At 42.5% G+C, this 21,239-nt stretch overlaps 1 protein-coding gene across 21 annotated transcripts in view; it reads left to right on the forward strand.

The window, feature by feature from the left end:
- The window catches only part of SIPA1L1 (signal induced proliferation associated 1 like 1), a 378,208-nt gene that overhangs the window by 329,156 nt on the left and 27,813 nt on the right, over nucleotides 1-21,239 (forward strand). For 19 of the 21 annotated variants that reach the window (XM_084969649.1, XM_021099433.2, XM_021099436.2 and 16 more), the window contains 4 exons: nucleotides 907-1,031; nucleotides 3,346-3,408; nucleotides 3,847-3,965; nucleotides 7,457-7,899. In XM_084969649.1, coding sequence (XP_084825775.1) covers nucleotides 907-1,031; nucleotides 3,346-3,408; nucleotides 3,847-3,965; nucleotides 7,457-7,899 — 750 coding nt within the window. The remainder of the gene's footprint in view (nucleotides 1-906; nucleotides 1,032-3,345; nucleotides 3,409-3,846; nucleotides 3,966-7,456; nucleotides 7,900-21,239) is intronic. The other 2 variants (XM_013989146.3, XM_021099466.2) reach the window with 1 other exon arrangement.

Here is a 21,239-nt window from a genome sequence, read left to right on the forward strand (position 1 = left end):
TTTCCAGAAATAGACATATGCCTTTATATTTACCAGTTTACCTACTCTCCAGTTGCTCTCCCAAAGGAGATTTAAAAGGTATACTTTTTTTTTTCTTTTTTAGTCTTTTTGTCTTTTTAGGGCTGCACCCACAGCATATAGAAGTTCCCAGGCAAGGGGTCTAATCAAAGCTATAGCCGCTGGCCTACACCAGAGCCACAGCAGCACTAGATCCAAGCCGTGTCTGGACCTACCTCACAGCTCATGGCAATACTGGATTCTCAACCCTCAGAGCGAGGCCAGGGAGCGAACCCGCAACCTCATGGTTCCTAGTCAGATTCGTTTTCGCTGCGCCATGACGGGAACTCCTAAAAAGTATACATTTTGAAAATGGTCCCTATGTGATGTAAACGATAGCAGTGTTTGTCTTTCAGACCTTAGAGTAAGTGCTTAGATAATATTTGTTGCAAGAATGAGTGGCTTAGTGATTTAACAGATTACCAAGTTAAGAGAAACCTCTGGGATGAGCCAGTTGGACGATATACTTGGAACCGTGGGATGGTGGCATTTTCCTTTTGGCTGTGAGTGACAGTCTGAGCTTAGCGACACGAGGGCCAGAAGATTTTGGTCTCTTACTGTATGTATCTTAGGTGGGCTCCGTTCTGATGGCTCCTGCCCTTGTTTTCAATTTATATACTTAGGATACATACCTTTCTGAACAGAGGGACATATACTGACCATAACTTAGACACGGTTCCAGCCTCCGTGTCCACAGGCATGAGGATGAGCACGCAAGTGCAGACATGTAAGGCAAACTCTCGGAGTACCTGTCATCAGAGTTTATAGTTCACTGCACCCAGGACTCCCTTCCCTTATGGGTGAGGTCCCTGATGTTGTCTCTGCCTTTGTTTGGGGAACTCGCCACAGGTTTGGAATAAGCCGCAGGTCCCCAGCCTCCATCGACAGGCAGAACACCCAGTCAGATATCGGCGGCAGTGGGAAATCCACACCCAGCTGGCAAAGAAGTGAGGATAGCATTGCCGACCAGATGGGTAAGTAACTCATTTCTACAAAAAGCAAGTTGCTTTTATACCAAGGTGACTTTGGCTACCTCTGGATGATGTCTCCAGAGCATCCTGTTCTGTAATATAGCCCTGGGTCATACGTGGGAATGAGCATTAAGTCTCAGTGAGCTTATGTGTCAGTGAAAGCAGCAGTTAAGATCTGAGAGGAGTTGAAAGATTCTAAGTGACCCCAACTTTAAAAACAGAAGGAACATGGAGATTATTTTCAGCACTAAAGTTAAAATGCCAGAGTACCAAGCTGCATGTGTCTGAAGTATCTCCTTCCTGCCCCGTTTGTTTTTGCCTAATATAAGTGTCCTGGGAGATTAGTGGGTATTCTTAATGTTGAGTTTTACAAAAGTAAAAACTATGCACAAAATGGGAAAGAGATATAGTTGCTGTTTAGTCACATCTATAGCTTGGTTAGGATCTTTTTCCTCCCTTTATGTGCTTTTCCCCCCTATTCTGCTATTAAGCTGTCAGCTAAGGAAATGTCTTAGTATGAAACAGCTGGAAGGGAAAGATTTGCATGAGCAAGCCTTCATTTGGCTTTCTGGCATTTAGTCCTTTCTTTCTCTTTCTCTCTGTGCAATTGTACAGTGGCACCAAAACAATAGTTGATACAGTAAAAATTTGCCACAAAACAAGATTAAGTTTCAACCTGGTAGCACCAAGGATACATAGTAGCTACACGGTTGATACATCAGGGACTTGAATCTGGACTGTTAGGGATTTTCCCTTTATCTTCTCTCTAGTAACTTTCCCATCAAAGTGGGATTAAGAGAAGTAAATTTCAGGGCTGGAAAAAAGACCCCATCATTTTATCTTCCCTGCAAATGCATCGTTTTGTTCTGTTTGAATGATTGTGCCCATGTTTCTGTGCCTGGGGCCAAGCTGGGGCTCCAAGCTGCTCAAGGAGAGGAGAAGGTCAACAGAAAGAAAAAGAAAAAAAAAAAGGAAAAACCTATGGTCATAGAAGGGAGTGGGGATGCATTCAGGTAAGACAGGAGTTGAGGAAGAGAAATGTAATTCTTAGCTTCTGAAGATAGGCTTTGTCCCATCACTTCAGTGAGATGTGCCTCGTTATTGAAGCCATCTGTCATTCCCACCCCTACCCCCCAGAAAACCTGGGCATATTCCTATCCACTGTTCTGCTCTTGACAGAATGTTTTTAATCCCATATGTTTTGATCCTGTTGAGATGGCAACGACACATGTGAAAAGGATCCCTTCTTCAGCATGACTTTAGCAGCTTTTTTTGGCTCCTGGTACAGGCTTTGAACAAAGCTGCCAGCGAGTCCTTTGTGCACTCTCAGTGTCACACTTCCCACTCAGGTGAAGTCGCACAGGGAAGGCAGTGGCATCTTGGGACTGGAAAGGGTGATTACAAGGGTCATCCTAGACCTAGTGTCATTCTTTCACATAAACCTTCCTCTCGTCTTTCTCCCCTTGCATCCACTTTAGTTTAGTGTCATTCCATGTTTCATAGATAAGACTCTGAAATTAATACTGGTCAGTCTTTTTAACACATTTATTCATCCTTTAGTTAAGTATACCTTTTCTTTAAAATGCAAGGTAACACCTAGAGCTTCCCAGAGAAGCCTCTTTTTTTTTTTTTTTTTTTTTAACCAAGTGGTAGCTTTTCTCCATCCAAAACCCAAGGCTTTAAATAAAATGTTCACATAAATTTTTATAGTTGTTGATATTCCAGGATTCCAGAGGAATAACTCAGCCTTTTCTAACTGACACTTCAGAAGGGATCTGGGGCTTCACTGGCAGAAGCCACACTGGGGAGAAATCAAGAAAAATAATTGCTATGTTCTCATTCCTCAGTACACTATATTGAGTATACAAAAGGCTGACCTTCCTACACTCTAATTTGTAAGAACACCATTCTCCAGTGACCTTCTGGTCACTGATTGAAAATGTTGAGCAGAATCGTGTTCGTTAGCCAGGCCCACCTGTCTCTGTCTATCAGCGTGTGATAAACTGATGCCCAGTGGAGACAGAGCATAGCTTGCTTAATTGGCTCAGTCATCTCAGTGGGGTTTGTTTTTCTGCCTCTCTGCGTTTGGACATGATTGAGAGTCAGAGTCAAAGAGGATGCCACCCAGTCGTCCTGTACGTGTTAGGAAGGGTGTTGCAGAAGTGCAGAACTGTTGCCGAAAGCTTTTAAGGATGTTAAAGAGGCCAAATCGCTTACCTTTCACCTTTGGAACCCCATCTTGAACGCCAGCGGAGTCCAAAAGGAAGCAATTGTTTTAAGTAAACTAGTTGCTGTGTGTCTTTTCTGTTGTGCTTAGCTTACAGTTATAGAGGACCTCAGGATTTCAATTCTTTTGTCCTCGAGCAGCATGAATATACAGGTAAAATATTTCCAAAGTGTCATGGTAAGTAACACGTGATTGCATCCATGCCTGTCTAGGTAATGTAGACCAAGCGAGGTTAGCTACACTTGGCAATGAATGAATTTCATAAATTTAATCCATATATCCGAGACGTTTCCCCCCAAGCCAGAAGTTGATTCCTAACTTTGCCGCATTGTTCATGGCCTTTGGTTTGGTGATACCTGGCTATGCTAATGTGTATGATGTGACACACTGTCACCAGCTGCAAGCTTTATCCATCAGCCACTTAGTTTTTGACATGCTGTCTCTTGTGTAAACTCTCAACAAGCTTCTTGCTGAAATTCAGAGTTTGCTGGCCAATGAACTCAGAGGTGCAATGGCAAGCCGTCTTGATTTGTCAACATGTGCTGGGATCTGTCTAGTGCCTGCACCATAATGTCCTGTGCTGTATTCCAGAGCCAACGTGCCACCTCCCAGCAGTATCAAAGGTACTGCCAGCTTTCCGAGAGAGCCCCAGTGGGAGATTAATACGTCAGGATCCAGTGGTTCATTTGTCTCCAAACAAACAAGGGCATGTAAGTCAATTTCAAAATTATAAAAATGTGAGATGCCTAATGATGTACCTTCCCTGCAATGTGAAAATGGTACCAGCCTGCTCTCTCTTTCCTGCACATGCTCAGAGAGGCAGTCGTCCTGGTAGAAGGTGGGCATGGCTGCCACGGCCCTGCAATTTCTACTGCCCACGTCCTTAAGCTTGCTTTGAGATAAAATGGAATTCCTCAGTGATATGCACCTGCTCTCCACACAGACTCGGATGGAAGGCCATCTGATCCCATCACAAACAATCCTAATGTTTGGAATAGAAATATGCTAGATACAGATTCTATTTGCTTACACAGTTGTAGGCATGAGATATGTAGGGTTGGAGCATCAGTCAAGGAGACAGACAGCTTCCCGACCGTGTTCCCTTCTGCTTCTCTTATCTTCCAGGGCTGCACACATTTTTGTCCTTTCACCGTAGTTCTCCACGAGTCCTTATCCCTTACAGGTAGAATTGGGAATAAGACGCTATTGTTTCCTACCTTTTTAAATGCAGTTGATTTCCTTGGTCTGTCTGTTGACGAAAATGTATATTTACATTTATGTCATTCTAGAGAATGAGGAAATACTGTATTTCATATTCACTAATTTATAAGATACTTAGAACTTTAATGAGAAGGCTCATACAAGTTTTGCTTTAGTAAAATGAATATGGAAGCTTAAAAAGAGAACACCCATGTTCGTGAGCAAGCCTCCCTCCCTAGGCTGTGGGAGAGATTCACTGATGGGAATGGGATGCTGTCCCAGCTGCAGTTGCAAGTGGTACCTCGTCCTCGTCTGGCTGTCCCTTTCCCCTCCCTCATTAACAATGCTTCAGTTGATTGCATAGTCAAATAATATTTCGGATGGATTGGGTGAGATAAAATATATCCTTAATTTCACCTGTTTCTTCTTCCTTTTTAAAAATTTGGCAAGAACACAAACTTCCAGATGTGGTTGGGTTATAGTTCCATATACATCTATCACATACCTCACACTCTCAGCCCATCTGAATGCAGACCAGCCACATTGAACAGAGCCACCTGTGGCCCGGGGCTAGCAAATTCCACAGCCCGAGTCCAGCCCTAAAAAGTTCTGCCCTACCAAAAATAAATGATGGCCTTATGCAAAAGTTGTTATTGAGAAACACTAGAGAAGCACCTGCAAAGTAATGGGGACAGACCCTTTTTCAAGGGAGGGAGAGCTCTCGCTTTGAGGTGAGGCAGGCCTGCCCTTCTCCTGCCTCGCCCTGCAGCCTGCAAAGAGCATGCCCCTTCTTCAGCCCCAAGACGCACGTCTCTCCTCCTGTGGACTCTCCACCAAGCATCTGGACTTCCAGCCTCCAACTTAAGTATTCCTTTATTCAGATATCTTTTGAAATCGTATCTCTTTGGGAAGCTATAAAATGTTCTTTCTGAGCAGCTAAGCCACCGGGCAGCAAGGGTTCTGTCCACACTTTTTTGAGATATGATTCACATACCGTGTATTCACATATCATAATGTGGTGGTGTTTAGTATATTCACAAAGTTGTGCAACCAGCACCACCATCTAACTCCAGGACATTTCCATCACCCCAAAAAGAAATTCTGTACTCTTAGGGAGTCACCCCAACTCTTTCATCTTACCCCAAGTCCTTCATAACCACGAATCTACTTCCCATCGCTGTGGATGTGCCCATCTGACATTTTATGTGAATGGAGTCATAGAATATGTGACCTTTTGTATCTGGCTTCCTTGCCTTGGCGTGTCTTCAAGGTTCATCCATGGTACAGCATGGATGAGTACTTCATATCCTTTTATGACTGAATACTAAGCCATTCTGTGGATGTACCACGTTTTTTTATCCATTGATCAGTTGATGGACATGTGGGTTGCCCTCTACCTTTTGGCTGTTGTGACTAATGCTACTTTAAAATACATGTAGAAGTTTTTGTGTGAAAATAGGTTTCCATTTTGCTTGAGTTGAATTGCCTCTGTGTTCCCACATTGGCTGCCCTGTTTTACATTCTTACCATCAATGCCCACTAGCCTTATTGTCTCCCACCGCCTTTTTTGAACAGCTACACCTGAGGCATATGGAAGTTCCCAGGCTAGGGGTCAGATCAGAGCTGCAGCTGCCGGCCTGCACCACACCACAACCACAGCAGCACGGGATCTGAGCCACATCAGTGACCTGTACTACAACTTGCAGCAACGGCAGATCCTTAACCCACTGAGTGAGGCCAAGGATAGAGCCCCCATCCTCATGGACACATACCAGGTCCTTAACCTTCTGAGCCCTAGTAGGAATGCCTGCATTTTTTTTTTTTTTTTTTGGGCTGCAGCCATGGCATACAGAAATTCCTGAGGCAGTGATTGAACTCAAGCCACAGCAGTGACAGTGCCAGATCCTTAACCTACTAGGCCACCAAAGAACTCCTGTCTGTCTTTTTAATTATAGCATCCTATTGTGAGCGAAGTGTTATTTCATTGTGGGTTTGATTTGCATATTTCTAATGACTAATTTGCATGTCCCTAATGATATTGAGCATCTTTTCATGTGCTCATCAACCATTTGTACATCTTTGGATAAATGACTGTTCAAATCTCATGCCCATTTTTTATTGGGTTATTTGAAGCACAAACATTTTAAACTTTGATAGAGTCCAATTTTTTCTTCCTTTTCATTTTTGTGCTTTTGGTGTCGTATCTAAGGGGCCATTTCATAATCCACATTCATGAAGATGTATCCCTCTTTAATTCTAAGAGTTTTATAGTTTTAGCTCTAACACTTAGGTCTTGGATCTTTTGATTTCTTGTTTATGTGGTAAGGACCCAACTTCATTCTTTTTTGACATTTGGATATCTAGTTATCCCAACAGCATTTGTTAAAAAGACTGTTTTCCCCCATTGAATTGTCTTGGCATTTCTGTGTAAATTTTACCTCTAAGCACTCCTTAGAAAGCTGTATTATGATCGTTACTCAACTACAGATGTGATAAATTCGTTTGAGTAATAAAAAAGAAAAAAGAAAAAGAAAAAAGCTGTGTCCTAAACAGAAGCTAATTGGGGAAAGAAAAGATGTCTTTAGGAAAAAGTCTTATATTCTGCCTTCTATTTACTCTGATCAGTAGGGTTATTCTATTTATAAGCCCTTAGCGGTATCACATCTATTTTAAGACTAGGACATTCAAGACTTTAATGACAGTTTAGGTTATTTTTCAGATTAAAATCACCTCAGTACTATTGATACTTTAGCATAAGCCAAGTAATGTAAAATGGATTCTAAAAAAAAAAAAAAAAATCTCCCAGCGACCTCTGCCACAGAATCTTCTGAATAGATTTTTCCAGGTCCCTCCTGCCCTACTTTGTCTTGTCATCACGGGAATTTTTGAGCCTTGGGAACCCCGAAACTAGACACATGTCACAGGGTCGTTCCCCATGATTTTCTCCTGGCGTTCGAGAGGCAGAGACTGCATTTGAGCCCTTACCCTGCTTCCCTTGCAGTCTGACAGCCACTACTCGAGCCACTCCAGCAGCAATACCCTCTCCAGCAACGCCTCGAGTGCCCACAGCGATGAGAAGTGGTATGACGGGGACCGCGCCGAGTCCGAGCTCAACGGCTACAACTACCTGCAGGGCACCTCGGCGGACAGCGGCATCGACACCACCTCCTACGGCCCCAGCCACGGCAGCACGGCCTCCCTCGGGGCGGCCACGTCGTCGCCACGCTCGGGGCCAGGCAAGGAGAAGGTGGCTCCCCTGTGGCACAGCTCCAGTGAAGTCATCTCCCTGGCAGATCGGACTTTAGAGTCAGAGAGCCACGGCATGGACCGGAAAACGGAGTCCTCCCTGAGCCTGGACATCCACACCAAGAGCCAGGCCGGCTCGAACCCTCTGACCAGGGAGAACAGCACGTTCAGTATCAATGATGCTGCTTCCCACACAAGGTAACTGCCCTTTGCTGTGCCGCTCCTGGCCTCATCCCACCTCCCTTTGCTCAAGAGTATAGGAAGAAGGGGGATTTTCACGCAGTGACAGTTACTTTTACATACTCCATGCCTTTTATTTACCACCCAAATCCTTTATTCCTAATGCATCATTTTAAACGGTGAGAGAAGTCTGCAGATTTGTGCTTTGCGGCTGCCTTTGATTTTATGAAAAGATTCCTAACTGCATACCAGAATGAGAGAAGAATTTCATAAGGTGGCTTCCAGCTAGCAATGGAGAATGTAGAGTGGGACAGTCTCTTGAAGACATTAGTAGAAAATCGCAATCATAATTTTAAAGGAAGGGGGTCTTTCCCAAGACTTACATGCCATCGTGTATGATACCGAACCGCTGCACCGCCTCTCTGTCAGAAAGCATCACTTACCCAGTGTTTGCACAGTCATTCGTTTTCAGTAATTGGCTCCTGACAGTGAAGTGTTGCAGGGGCTGAGGGAGAGGGGTGTCCAACAGGAAAGCGTGGCTAAAATTAGACCAGCCCATCTACCTTTCAGAATAGAAAAGTACACATTCCCTCGTATCCTTGGAGATCCTGCTGATAGCAAAATAAATACTATTTTTCATTTCCTCTTTTGGATTTGAGCCTACCGTCCAAAACATGACAAGATTCTTCCCTTTAGGGAAGAAATGTTCCAGAACCATCTTTTGGGACCCGTCGATCTCTGTGGTGGTTTCTCCTTTTACCTCTTACCGTTGCCAGTCATTGATCAGCTCGTGTGGCAACATCCAACCTTGCCGTCTTCCTGGCCCCTTTTCATTATCATGCCCCAAAGTTGAATTTAGTTTTACTTTTCAGATGGGAATCCAGGCACATAATCTGGCAGTAAAGCCCAGATAATGAGAGAAGACATCCTTGAGTTAATTTGGATGGGTTTAATTTGATCAGTTAAATATTCACGCCTCCCACTGTCTGTATCGGTGCTGATAAGATTCTCAAGCTTCCCATCCTTAACAACTTCAGGTTGGCCAGACGGTATGAAGCATTTTCTGAGTTTATCTTTTGTATAACGTTGTAGTAATAAAAAGTGATTGCGACAGGTCTGGAAACTGCATGACCCTCAAGCGGAAGGGCAACGGGGAAAGTCATCCTGGGATTCTTGAGTACCAGGCATCCAGTTTCCTTTCCACAATTCAGAAAATAGAATGTTTGATTCAAGTGGATGGAGATATTTAGAAAAGTAGAACAGAAAGCTGGGCATTAAATACCATAATAATGTAATATAGACATGGAATCACTTGATGCAGAGTTACGCCCCTGGCTTGCTGTTCCTGGCCCGCCCACCACTTCATTAAGCGTGGCCTGTGCATTGACTCAGAACAGTTGTCAGGTCAGAATAGTTCCTCTGGGGTTTTTAGGTTTACCTTGCTGCTTAGATCTTGGTTTTCAGTTCTTCATTTTGAAAGGAGGATATCTTTTTTTGAAATGACACCCCACCTGGGAATATATCTCTGGTCTGATTTGATGGCAGAGGAACGTTACAGAGGTCTTGTCTAGACTGTCATCACCATGGAGCAAAGTTGAAAAGGGCTGGGCCTCTGAAGCCAAGGCACAAAACGTGGGCTGTGACATCTGACAAATCTTAGCAAATCCCAGGGGATCTACGAAGTCCCCCGCGGAAAGTCACCACCTGGCCTTGCATCATCTGAATGTGCTGACTGGGGCTGCCTGAGAGCCTCAAAGGATTATCCACATTTTCTGCTTCCGACTGACCATGCAGAAATCATTTGAATCATCATTTAGAAATAACCCTTCTGTTGAAAACCAAAGTTGCCGGGAAAGAATGTGGCCTTTCGGGGAGGATGGCAGGGCTTCCCACCCACTGATAGGTTGAGTCACATTCGTTCGCGACTCTGGTAAATGGGGAGGCTTTGTGACTTCAGTCTGTTGATCTTGGCAGAGTGAGCTGGATAATCAGAGCTTTAGCAGACTTCCTTTCCTGGAGGAAAGGGGGACTTAGCCACCAAATGCACATTGCTAGAGAAGCTAAAATCACTGTAAATTAGAGTGTTTGTGTCCTCAGAAGACAGGAACAGCAATTAAGTTGTGGAGATCTCTTGACAATGCATAAAAGAGCTTGTACCTGGGACTTGGTGACAGAATCTAAATTACAGTGATTAAGTTCCACTGCGTATTTCTGCCTGGGTTGTGTTCCTACTCCCTCTGTCCTCCAGTCTCCCTGCCGATGATTGTGCAGGTCTTCCTCCCCCCACCCCCCACCCCCCCAGGAGAACTGCCTTCATGTAGGTTAGTAATTACATAGGGTTTTTATGTTCGGATGTCATTAAGAGGAGCCACACACACTAAAAGCTTTCTACAATTAAAAAGTCTATTCATTGCTCTCAAGTGTTACGCCCCAGAATATATACATATTTTCCTGTGAAGCTTGGAAGTTCAGGGAGAGATTTTATCTATATTTCATTTACTTATTTATTTGGCGATAGCTGTTTCACTTTCAGGTCTTAAACCACTCAAAAAATTGATTTGTGGTGAGCATGGAGAGGTGAAGATACTTCCAATGTTTCTTCATTTTTTTTTTAAGTTTTATTGAAGTATAGGTGATTTACAAGGTTGCGATCATTTTGCTGTACAAAAAAAGTGATTCTGTTATATATGTACACACATCCAATTTTAACATACTCTTACCAGTTGGGTTCATTTTTTTTTTTTTTTCCTTCGAGTTCTGGCCTGGGAAGTAGGCGGTGCCAGTTTGCGTGGTGACCAAAGCCTTTCTCAGTATACGGAAGTGCTGCCCAGTGGCATTGCTGATAGAACCAGATTCAGACCATGCATTATAAAGCTACGAGCCCTGCTTACACACACACATCACTTCTGCAGCATCCTCACCTGACCTGTTCGAGCTCCCAGACTTCTGTACCCACTCCTGTTACCACCCTTCTGCTGCTGCTTCTTGCTTCCTGGAGGCCCCTTTAGAGCCTGGTGCCAATTAGTACCCACTGATGTGAGCACATACACACTTTTCCTGCCCTCCAGTGCAAGAGGATTTTTTCTCACCCAGTGTGTTCATCCTGAGCACCTGTGCGTAGTATGTGCCACCATGGGCATAACAGACTGGAGCGCCATAGCCCACATTACAGGTGCTCAGTACATTGTGGAGAACGAATAGGAATAACTTCTTCCTTCATGTTCCCGCTTTCTGTCTAATGGCTTACCTCCTCCTAATAAACCAGTTTGAAAATTGCATAAATCCTCAACTCCTGACTCCTCTAGAAAACTACACTTGGAGTTCCCGTCGTGGCGCAGTGGTTAACGAATCCGACTAGGAACCATGAGGTTGCGGGTTCGGTCCCTGCCCTTGCTCAGTGGGTTAACGATCCGGCGTTGCCGTGAGCTGTGGTGTAGGTTGCAGACGCGGCTCGGATCCCGCATTGCTGTGGCTCTGGCGTAGGCCGGTGGCTACAGCTCCGATTCAACCCCTAGCCTGGGAACCTCCATATGCCGCGGGAGCGGCCCAAGAAATAGCAACAACAACAACAAAAGACAAAAGACAAAAAAAAAAAAAAAAAAAAAAGAAAACTACACTTAAGGATTTCCCATCATGGCTCAGTGGTAACAATCCCAAATAGTATCCATGAGGATGTGGGTTTGATCCCTGGCCTCACTCAGTGGGTTAAGGATCCAGTATTGCTGTGAGCTGCAGTGTCGGTTGCAGACGCAGTCCAGATCTGGTGTTGCTGTGGCTGTGGCATGGGCCCCTAGCCTGGAAACTTCCATATACCATGGGTGTGGCCCTAAAAAAAAAAAAAGAAAGAAAGAAAGAAAGAAAACTTTGAAACTAATTTCAAAATTATTGTGTAGATGTGTCCATATTTGCTGCACAGAGCAAAGTGCTTTTATATCTAAGTGTATGTATAAGAGTGTACATAAAATCCTTGTATGACATGAGTCCTCAATAAAGTCTCTTCCATGTGGGGTTTTATAAATCTGCAGAATATAACAGGGAAAGACTTTCTCAGAGCTTATATACAAACATCAATCAGTATCTGGATTTAAGTTGCTCAGTGTCTAACATTCACTACAGAGGGTGATTAAAGGCCAGGAAAGATGCCTGCCCAGCGTTCCATTTCATGAATGTGCTTTTTCTAGTTGACCTAGTAAGTTAACTTTTCATGCCAAGAAAGCTGTATGTTTCTTGAGAGCCAGGAGTAAAGAAGGACTTCTTGTGTTCTGCTTACATGGATCATAAAGGATGCCTTGGGCTCCTTTAGCATACTGGACTGTCTACGCTTGAGTGCCTCTGTGTGTGGGTTAAAACTTGTGAGTTTAAATTTTGTTCTCTGCCCTTTTTGGCACCCTGGGTGAAAAATATACCTTCCTTCTTTGTTTAGAAACTGTTCCATTGTCTTTCTCTGTTTCTCTCTTAAATCTCTTCTGCCTGGCATCTTTTTAAATTATTAACAATTAATTGCCTCTCTTCCACATTTTCTTCTTAGGGTGAAACTGTTAATTTTCTCAGTTTTATGAACTAATTCAGACTTTAAAGTGAAGCTTCTAACACTCCCTGGACTTCTCACCAACCTGTGCTTGGCTCCGCTTGTCACGTCTTTATGAATCATTTTCATGGGTAATTTTGCTTTGTGGTCCTGCACACCGTGAACATTCAGGGTTCTGTTTTATTTTGCTTTTATACTGCAAACCTCCAGCTCATCTGGCTGGAGCTATCTTGGCCCCATTTCCATTTCTTCCGCCTTAAGAAAAGGGGTGATTATTTTACCCAGAACTTTGGTGATGTTCAGCTCACCTCAAAGACTGGAAAACAGAACAACTATGGTTGAAGTTTCAACACTGAGAAAATAAGAGCTCTGTTGGGCCACAGCTGTCAGATTGCTCAATGCAGAGCTCACCAACAAAAAGTTTATCATTACTTGGTTCTGTGAAGCAACCAATGCATTCATCCAGGCGACAGGAAAGCCCAAGTTCTCCAAATGCCATTATATCAGGAGACCAACAGGAATTCTGCAAGGACAGAATTCCTTGTCATATTTAAACCATGCTATTACGCTATTAAGATGAAAACGTTCACAGTTGCTAAAAGAAAAGAAAGAATATCCTCAAGAAGATAGATTCCATAGTCTTGCTGAGTAATCTCAATACCTAAGTCCCCACCCTCTTCAAAATTTTGTCCCATATCTGCTTATCTGAAATTCCTCTAACTGCAGCTTTCATCTATAAGTAAGAGAGAGTAAGTGTTTTTTCTGAGCTAAATCTTTTCTAAAGACTGAAGTTTTTGAATTCTAAGGTTCCGAAATCTATAGATACCAACAAGAGGCAATTTGAACATAATTATATAGTAACAGCCCTAAACATCCAGGCATGACAAGAGTGAAATGTAGGGAAAATAGATTTGGATCCTAAGATCCAAGGTCAAGTGTCAGTTCTACTGTTGACCAGCCATGTGGCCTTTGGCCTGTCCCGTCATTTCACCAAGCTTGTCCCTTATCTGTGATCGAAGGATACCTGACTAATGACTAAATAGTTGTTTTGTGTGTATTCATTGAGAAAAAAAAAAAAAGTTATGAAATGTATTACAAACTGTAAAGGTCCTTTTAGGACTAAAAGGTTTCTGTGATTTCCTCTTTTAAGTTCTCTGTCACTTCGTGTGGTTATTTAGTTACTTTTCCTTCAACAAACTTGTATCTCCCAAGAAACTTGGCTTCTCTAGTTTCCTGCTTTGTTTTTTTAATCCTTTTAAAATGCCACATCTAGACATGACACTCTTTTAGCTGTGCCTCATAGGATGATAACATTCATTGTTATCTTGGTAGCTGACAGTTAACTAGATCAGACTGATTCAGCTTGAGGTCCACAATGACCCCTGAGGTCCCTTCTGCTGGGAGGCCTAGCCATTCATGTCCTGATGCTGTATGTATTAGTGTGCCCTTGTATGTATTAAATATCTCCCTCTTATAAGTGAATAGTTGTGTTTAATGCAGTCACTTGGATAGCCCCTTTGCCAGCTTTATCATTCCTACCTCACCTCTCCCCCCTCCCCCCACCCTGGGTCCTTTAGAATTAGTTAGTGTCTCCTAAATTGTAGAGCCAATACTGGACAGAATTGGCTCATGCTGAATACAGTGGGAGGAGTCCTTCTTAATCATTATCCTCCACAGTATCTGTCACCCAGAGGCTCATTTGCTATCTGTACAAATAATCACAGGAAACCCAACCAGTGCCCTCTCTCCCCTTGGTATCAAGCCAGCATTCAGCCTTTGCACAGATTTTGGCACAGCCATTTGACAGGTGACTGACTGCTGCTCTCTCACCCCCTGAAAATACCATCCCAGTCTATCTAAAATCTGTCCTTCTGTGCCGTACCTGAATAGCAGGTGACTCTGAGTGTTTCCTCCAGTAGCTCTTAGCAGCCCAGAACATGGCTGGCAGATGTTTTCCATAAAAGATGCTGACCTCATGGATGATACAGAAATTGCAGAACGGTTTCCCAGGCCCTCATAGCTTTGGCAACTGGGCTTTGACTCCTAACGATCAGCTGCCTGCCCCGTGGGGTTGTCCCTTTGCAGGTTTGACAAGCAGATTTAGCTCCTCTTCTACAGTGTCACACCTGTTGTGACTACCGCCCTTTTTGGAGACTGGTCATCTAGAATCTTCTCCTATAAAGTTTTTCCCATGCTCAGGAATGTAAAATAACCAGTTAGCAGCGCATTTGGTTCATGGTTTCATTTGAGCAACAGGTCAGGAGGAGTCCTTTGGACAGATTCAGATCATCCCAGATTCTCAGATGCCCCATTGCCTCTTCTCTTTTTTTTTTTTTTTTTTGTTTGTTTGTTTGTTTGTTTGTTTGTTAGTGTTGGGCCTGCGACATATAGAAGTTCCCAGGCTAAGGGTCGAATCAGAGCTGCCGCTGCTGGCCCACACAACAGCCACAGCAACGCCAGAGCTGAGCCGCATCTGCAACCTGCACCACAGCTCACCACAATGCCAGATCCTCAGCCCTGTGAGCAAGGCCAGGGATTATCCTCATCCTCATGGATATTAGGTTCGTTGCCTCTGAGCCATGATTCATCCTCTTTTCATAGGATGAATCATGCATATGTATGTGTGTGTCCTGTCTTCCTTTTTAAATTCATGTCCTGTGTACCTCAGGGTTCACTGCAGCACTATTTACAATAGCCAAGACATGGAAGCAACCTCAGTGTCCACTAATAAGAATGGATAAAGAAGATGTGGTGTGGTGTGGTATATATGCACAATGGAATAGTACTCAGCCATAAAAAAGTGAAATAATGGCATTTGCAGCAACATGGGGGGACCTAGAGATTATCATACTAAGGGAAGTAAGTCAGACAAAAACAAATATCATATGATAATCACTTATTTGTGGAATCTAAAAAAAGATACAAATGAATTTATGTACAAAACAGAAACAGACCCACAGACAGAGAACAATCTTATGGTTACCAAAGGAAAAGGAAGGGGGATGGATAAGTTTGGAATTTGGGATTAACACATACACACTACTATATATAAAACAGATTTTAAAAAAACAAAGGACTTACCATATAGCATAGGCAACTGTATTCAGTATCTTATAATAACTATAATGAAAAAGAATCTGTAAAAGAATATATAGAATGAGTTTGGAAGTGACTCTTCCTCTGCAATTTTCTGGAGCAGTTTTAGAAGAGTAGATGTATCTAAAGTCTTTAAATATTTGGTAGAATTCACCTGTGAAGCCAGGACTATGATCCTGGACTTTTGCTGGTGGGGTGGTGGTTAAATTACTGATTCAGTTTCAGTACTGGTAATCGGTTTGTCCATATTTTCTATTTCTTACTGGCTCAATCTTGGGAGAGTGTACCTTTCTAAGAATTTGTCCATTTCTTCTTGGTTGTCCATTTTATTGGCTTGTAGTAGTATCTCATGATCCTTTGTATTTCTCTGTGTTGGTTGTAACTTTTTTTTTCATTTCTAATTTTATTGACTTGAGCCCTCTCCCTTTTTTTCTTGAAGAATCTGGCTAAAGGTATATCAGCTTTATTTATCTTCTCAAAAAACCAGCTTTTAGTTTCATTGATCTTTTCTATTGATTTCTTCATCTCTGTTTCGTTTGTTTCTTCTTTGGATTTCTTTCCTTTTATTAACTTTGAGTTTTATTTGTTCTTCTCTCTTTGGTTGCTTTAGTTGTAACATTAGGTTGTTTATTTGAGGTTTTTTTTTTTTTTTTTTTTTTCCTGAGGTAAGATTGTATTGCTATAAATTTCTCTCTTAGAAGTGCTTCTGCTGCTTCCCAGAGGTTTTAGATTATCATGTTTTCATTTTCATCTGTCTCTAAGTATTTTCATTGGTTGTTTGGTAGCATATTATTTAGCCTCCACATGTTTGTGGCGTTTTTTGCAGTTTTCTTCTTGTAATTGATTTCTAGGCTCATAGCATTGTGGTCAGAAAAGATGCTTGAGATGATTTCACTTTTTGGAAATTTGCCAAGGCTGGCGAGGCTTGCTTTGTGTCCCAGCATGTGATCTGTCCTGGAGACGGTTTCATGTGTACTTGAAAAGAATGTGTATTCTGCTTTTGGATGGAATGCTCTAATTAAGTTCATCTGGTCTAATATGTTATTTAAGACCTGTATTTGCTTATTGATATTCTGTCTGGATGATCTGTCCATTCATGTAAGTGGGGTGTTAAAGACCTCCCGCCATTATTGTGTTATTGTCAATTTCTCCTTTTATGCCTATTAGCATTTACCTTATATTTTGAGGTGCATTCTGTGAGGCCACCATCACCCTGATACCAAAACACAGACAAATGAACTTCTTTACAAAACAGAAATAGACTCACAAACATAGAAAACAAACCTATAGCTACTGAAGGGATAGTAGGGGGCAGGGGTGGAGGCAGAAGGGGAGGAGATAAATTAGGAGTTTGGTATTAAGAGATACACACTATGGTATATAAATTAGATAAGCAACAAGGATCTACTATATAACACAGGGAATTATACTCAGTATCTTGTATTGTTTATCTAACTGTACTCCAGTATCTAGCTATGAATCACTTTGCTGAATACTTGAAACTAGCACAACATTGTAAATTAACTATACTTCAGTTTTTAAAATTTTTAAAAGAAACAAAATTCATGTCCCAGAATGACCAAATGAATCAAAGGGTTGTTTTCTTTTCTTTTCTATTCACAAGGCTAAACTCACTTTTTAATACAGCAAGAAAAGTATCAGATACTGCACTTGTCACTTCCCAACATATCTATTGCTCTTTTCTTTTTCTTATATATTAGTGGCTGATTACCTTCTTACACAATTCCTGGGGAGAGATGTAATTTGCCATGGGTAAAACTGAATTGCAGCATATTGAATTAACACAAAATCTCGAGGATAATGAAACAGCCACAAGTTCCTCTTTGAAAATAGGAAGCTGACAACTTCATTTAAGTTGTCTTTTAACTTAAGCCACTTTGGAGATTCTTAGGGGAAGTGTGTGGGTGCATGTATCTCTATGTGGTTCAAGGCCTGCAGAGTTGTCACCTTCAAGGACCAGCCCCCCACATACACACAGTTGGGTCTGGGGAGGGGCCACAGAGGAAGGAGGTGACACCCCATTCCCATTGTGGAGTGGAAAGAGTTGAGGGACTAATGCAGTAATTCTTAAGCTCTAGGGAATGTGAGAATCCTTTGGGGGTTTGTTAAAGTACACATTCCTAGGGCCCTAGGAGATGGGACATGAGCTGAAGAATCATTATCTACATCGACACCTGCAGGCAGCCAAAGTCCATGGCTGCCTAAACTCTGCTTGGATGTCTTCCCCATCTTGGTATTGACTGTGTGAAGTTGGATTTTGATGAAATCATAACAATATGATAATTCAACTAGATTCGAGCCGTTTTCAATAGGTGTGCACACGTGGAAGGGATTTTGCCAAAATACACAACCCAGGCACCACCCTAACTCTCTCAAGTTAAAATTTCTAGAATTAGGGCCTAAGAATGTGTATTTTTAAAGCTCCTGGGTACTCCTCCTGTGACTATCCAATTAGAAGCCAAGTGTACTAAACTGCTCACTATTCTTCATGCTGTGAATTGTGCACACTGAAGAAGGAAGAACTATCAAAGAATTAGCCGTTTGTTTTTGCTTTTACCGTAGTTTCCAAATCTAATCCGTTGTTAGGTGAGGCTGTCCTTGATCATAACCATTAGTGAACAAAAGTGTGCTGGCATTTCACACCTGGGAGCTAGTGTCAGCTGTCATGTTCACAGATAAAACCAAAATCAGGGGGTGTGGTCATAGCTAAAAAAAATAATCAGGGTCTATGGATAATTAAGCAATCATACTTTTGAAATACACTTGTAAACAGAGGCATACTCTGTCGACTTAATTATTTCTGGCAACATCCATGCCATTATTTCTGGCAAAAATCAACATCCAGTTTTAAATACAATATGAGTAAAATATACAATATTCATGCATAACTCTCCTTTACATTTAAAATGGGTGGCTAATTTGTCATTCATCTGACAATTTCTTTCATCAAATATTGAATGCCTACAATAGTAGGGAGAATATAGTCTGAACAAAACAGACAAAAATTTCAGCCCTCATGGAGCTTACATTTAAACAGAGGGAGGCATTCCCATCATGGCGCAGCAGAAACGAATCCGACTAGGAACCATGAGGTTTCAGGTTCGATCCCTGGCCTTACTCAGTGGGTTAAGGATCCGGTGTTGCTGTGAGCTGTGGTGTAGGCCAGCGGCCACAGCTCTGATTGGACCCCTAGCCTGGGAACCTCCATATGCTGCGGGTGCAGCCCTAAAAAGACAAAAAAATAAAAATAAACAGAGGGAGACAGACTAAAGCAAGATAAAGAAATTAACTATGTAATGTGCTGCGTAAATACATAAAGAGAATCCCTCTGTGCAACAGGTGTTTTCCTGGGACTGCACTTGTATTCTGGCATTGTTAGATATACAAAGATAAATCTCTGCCTTCAAAATATGTATCATCTAGTGCAAAAACATTAAATGTAGCATTCGCACTGTGGTTCAGGGGGTTAAGAACCCAACTAGTATCTGTAAGGATGTGAGTTGGATCCCTGGCCTTGCTCAGCAGGTGAAGCATCCAGTGTTGCCCCAAGCTGCAGTGTAGTTTGCAGGTGTGGCTCCAATCTGGTGTTGCTGTGGCTGTGGTGTAGGCTGGCAGCTGCAGCTCCAATTCAACCCCTAGCCCGGGAACTTCCATATGCCGCGGGTGTGGCCTTAAAAAGGGGGAAAAACAACCATATCTATTAAATGCCTCTCAGGGAAATAATGGTAGTAATTTAATTTGTAGAGAAAGGAAAGTGCTTCAAAAACTATATGCTGTAATTATTATTCTCTCCTTTGATGTTACCAAGCTTTTTTCCTATAGAATTCTCTTTTGTGCAATATACACATTATGCTAAAAGCAGCATAGCTGTTTCCTAAAACATGCAAGAAAGATTTTTATATTAATAGGCTATGCAATTTACTTTCTTTTCACATGGCTAATTATTTCTATTTTGACCCAGGGTTTTGAATAACAATAGTATATCCAGGTACTTCTTGTTGGAAAATGTAAAATATGGGCAGTCAGATGTAGCTTTGGAACGATGGTTTCCAGGGTTTGAGTCAGGGCCACAGCATCACCTGGAAGCAAGTTAGAAGTGCACGTTCTCATGTCCCCCACCCCACCCAAGCTCCCAAATCAGAGTCTTGGGGTGAGGCCCTGAAATCCGTATCTTAACGTGCTGAGGGAGATTGGCTGGAGTCATGCAGACACACTTCACTCATTCGTGGATATCAGTCAGGGCAGGCGAAGCAAGCATGAGATCATTCAAGATGAGAGAGGAGCGTGTTGGACCCTACTCCATGGTTTTACACTTTATTGGAATCTGCTTGAGACACTAACCAGGGTTGAGGCCTGAGTTAACTGCACGTTTGGGTTCTAAAAGTGTATGAGGATAGGTAGAGTCGGGTGAAAAAAATCTGCAGACCAAAGATTAGATCTTGTCGCTAAGTGACTCACAAATAGTTACAAGTCTGTCATGTTTTTTTTTGTTTGTTTTGAGGGCCGCACCTGTGGCATGTGATAGTTCCCAAGTCAGGGTTGAATTGGAGCTGTAGCTGCCAGCCTACACCACAGCCACAGCAATGCCGGATCTGAGCCTCATCTGCAAACTTTGCCACAGCTCATGGCAGTGCCGGCTCCTTAACCCACTAAGCGAGGCCAGGGATCGAACCCACATCCTTGTGGATACTAGTCGGGTTCTTAACCCACTGAGCCACAATGGGAACTCTGCCTGTCATGTTGTTTTAAAGTATCCCAGAGGCTGCACTCTTCCTATTTTAGAAGCTTCTCTGGTTGTTGCTCCCAGTGTTAACTAATAATGCATTTGCTGTTAACTTGGGTCTCTGGTGTTACTGCCTTTGAGCTTCTCTACCCCTACCTTATGCATCCTTCCCTGCTTCATTTTTTCTTGGGGCTCACCTTTCTACTTTTAGTCTCTTTTCCATAAGAGACCTACTATTATTTTGTTCTTATTGACTTAACGTACTGAATTTGTGGAAGAGTTTTGCATTCTCTTTTCTTAATTTCAAAAGCAAACAACTAGGGTATCTGTTGCCAAGGGGTAAAAACTACATGAGATTGCATTGCTTTTGAAGTCATGTTGCCCTTTTCTTTCCCTTTCTCTCTAGATAGAAAAGTCTTTGGGGAGTTCCCATTGTAGTCCAGTGGGTTAAGAACCCAACTAGTATCCATGAGGATGTGAGTTCAATCCCCAGCCTCACTTAGTGGATTAAGGATCCAACATTGCCACAAGCTGCAGCATAGGTTGCAGATGTGGCTCAGATCCCACATTGCTATGGCTGTGGTGTAGACCAGCAGCTGCAGCTCCAATTCCACCCCTGGCCTGGGAACTTCCATATGCCACAGGTGTGGCCCTGAAGAAAGAAAGAAAGGGCCGGGGCAGGGGAGGGAAGGAGGAAGGAAGGAAGGAAAATCTTTGGGGAAAAAAATATTAGAGGGTTTAGAGTAGGTTAGTCATTTTTTCAGGGGAGGGGTCAGATTTCATTTGTTGTTTGTTTTTTATTTTGTTTTTTGGTTTTGGTTCTTTTGTCTTTTTTACGGCCGCACCTGCCTGCTGTTCTTTTGTGTCTTTGTCTTTTGATGAATAGAAGTTCTTAATTTTAATGAGATTCAATCATTTCCTTTATGATCCTATTAAAGGGATCTCTGCTTCTATCATAAAGATGTTCTTCCGTGTAATAGTCCAGAATCT

The sequence above is a fragment of the Sus scrofa genome, chromosome 7 (genome assembly GCF_054392235.1).
Source record: "Sus scrofa isolate SSC_HxYL_T2T_F1_AM1 chromosome 7, Sscrofa_HxYL_maternal_Yorkshire_Landrace_v2.0, whole genome shotgun sequence".
NCBI lineage: Eukaryota > Metazoa > Chordata > Mammalia > Artiodactyla > Suidae > Sus > Sus scrofa.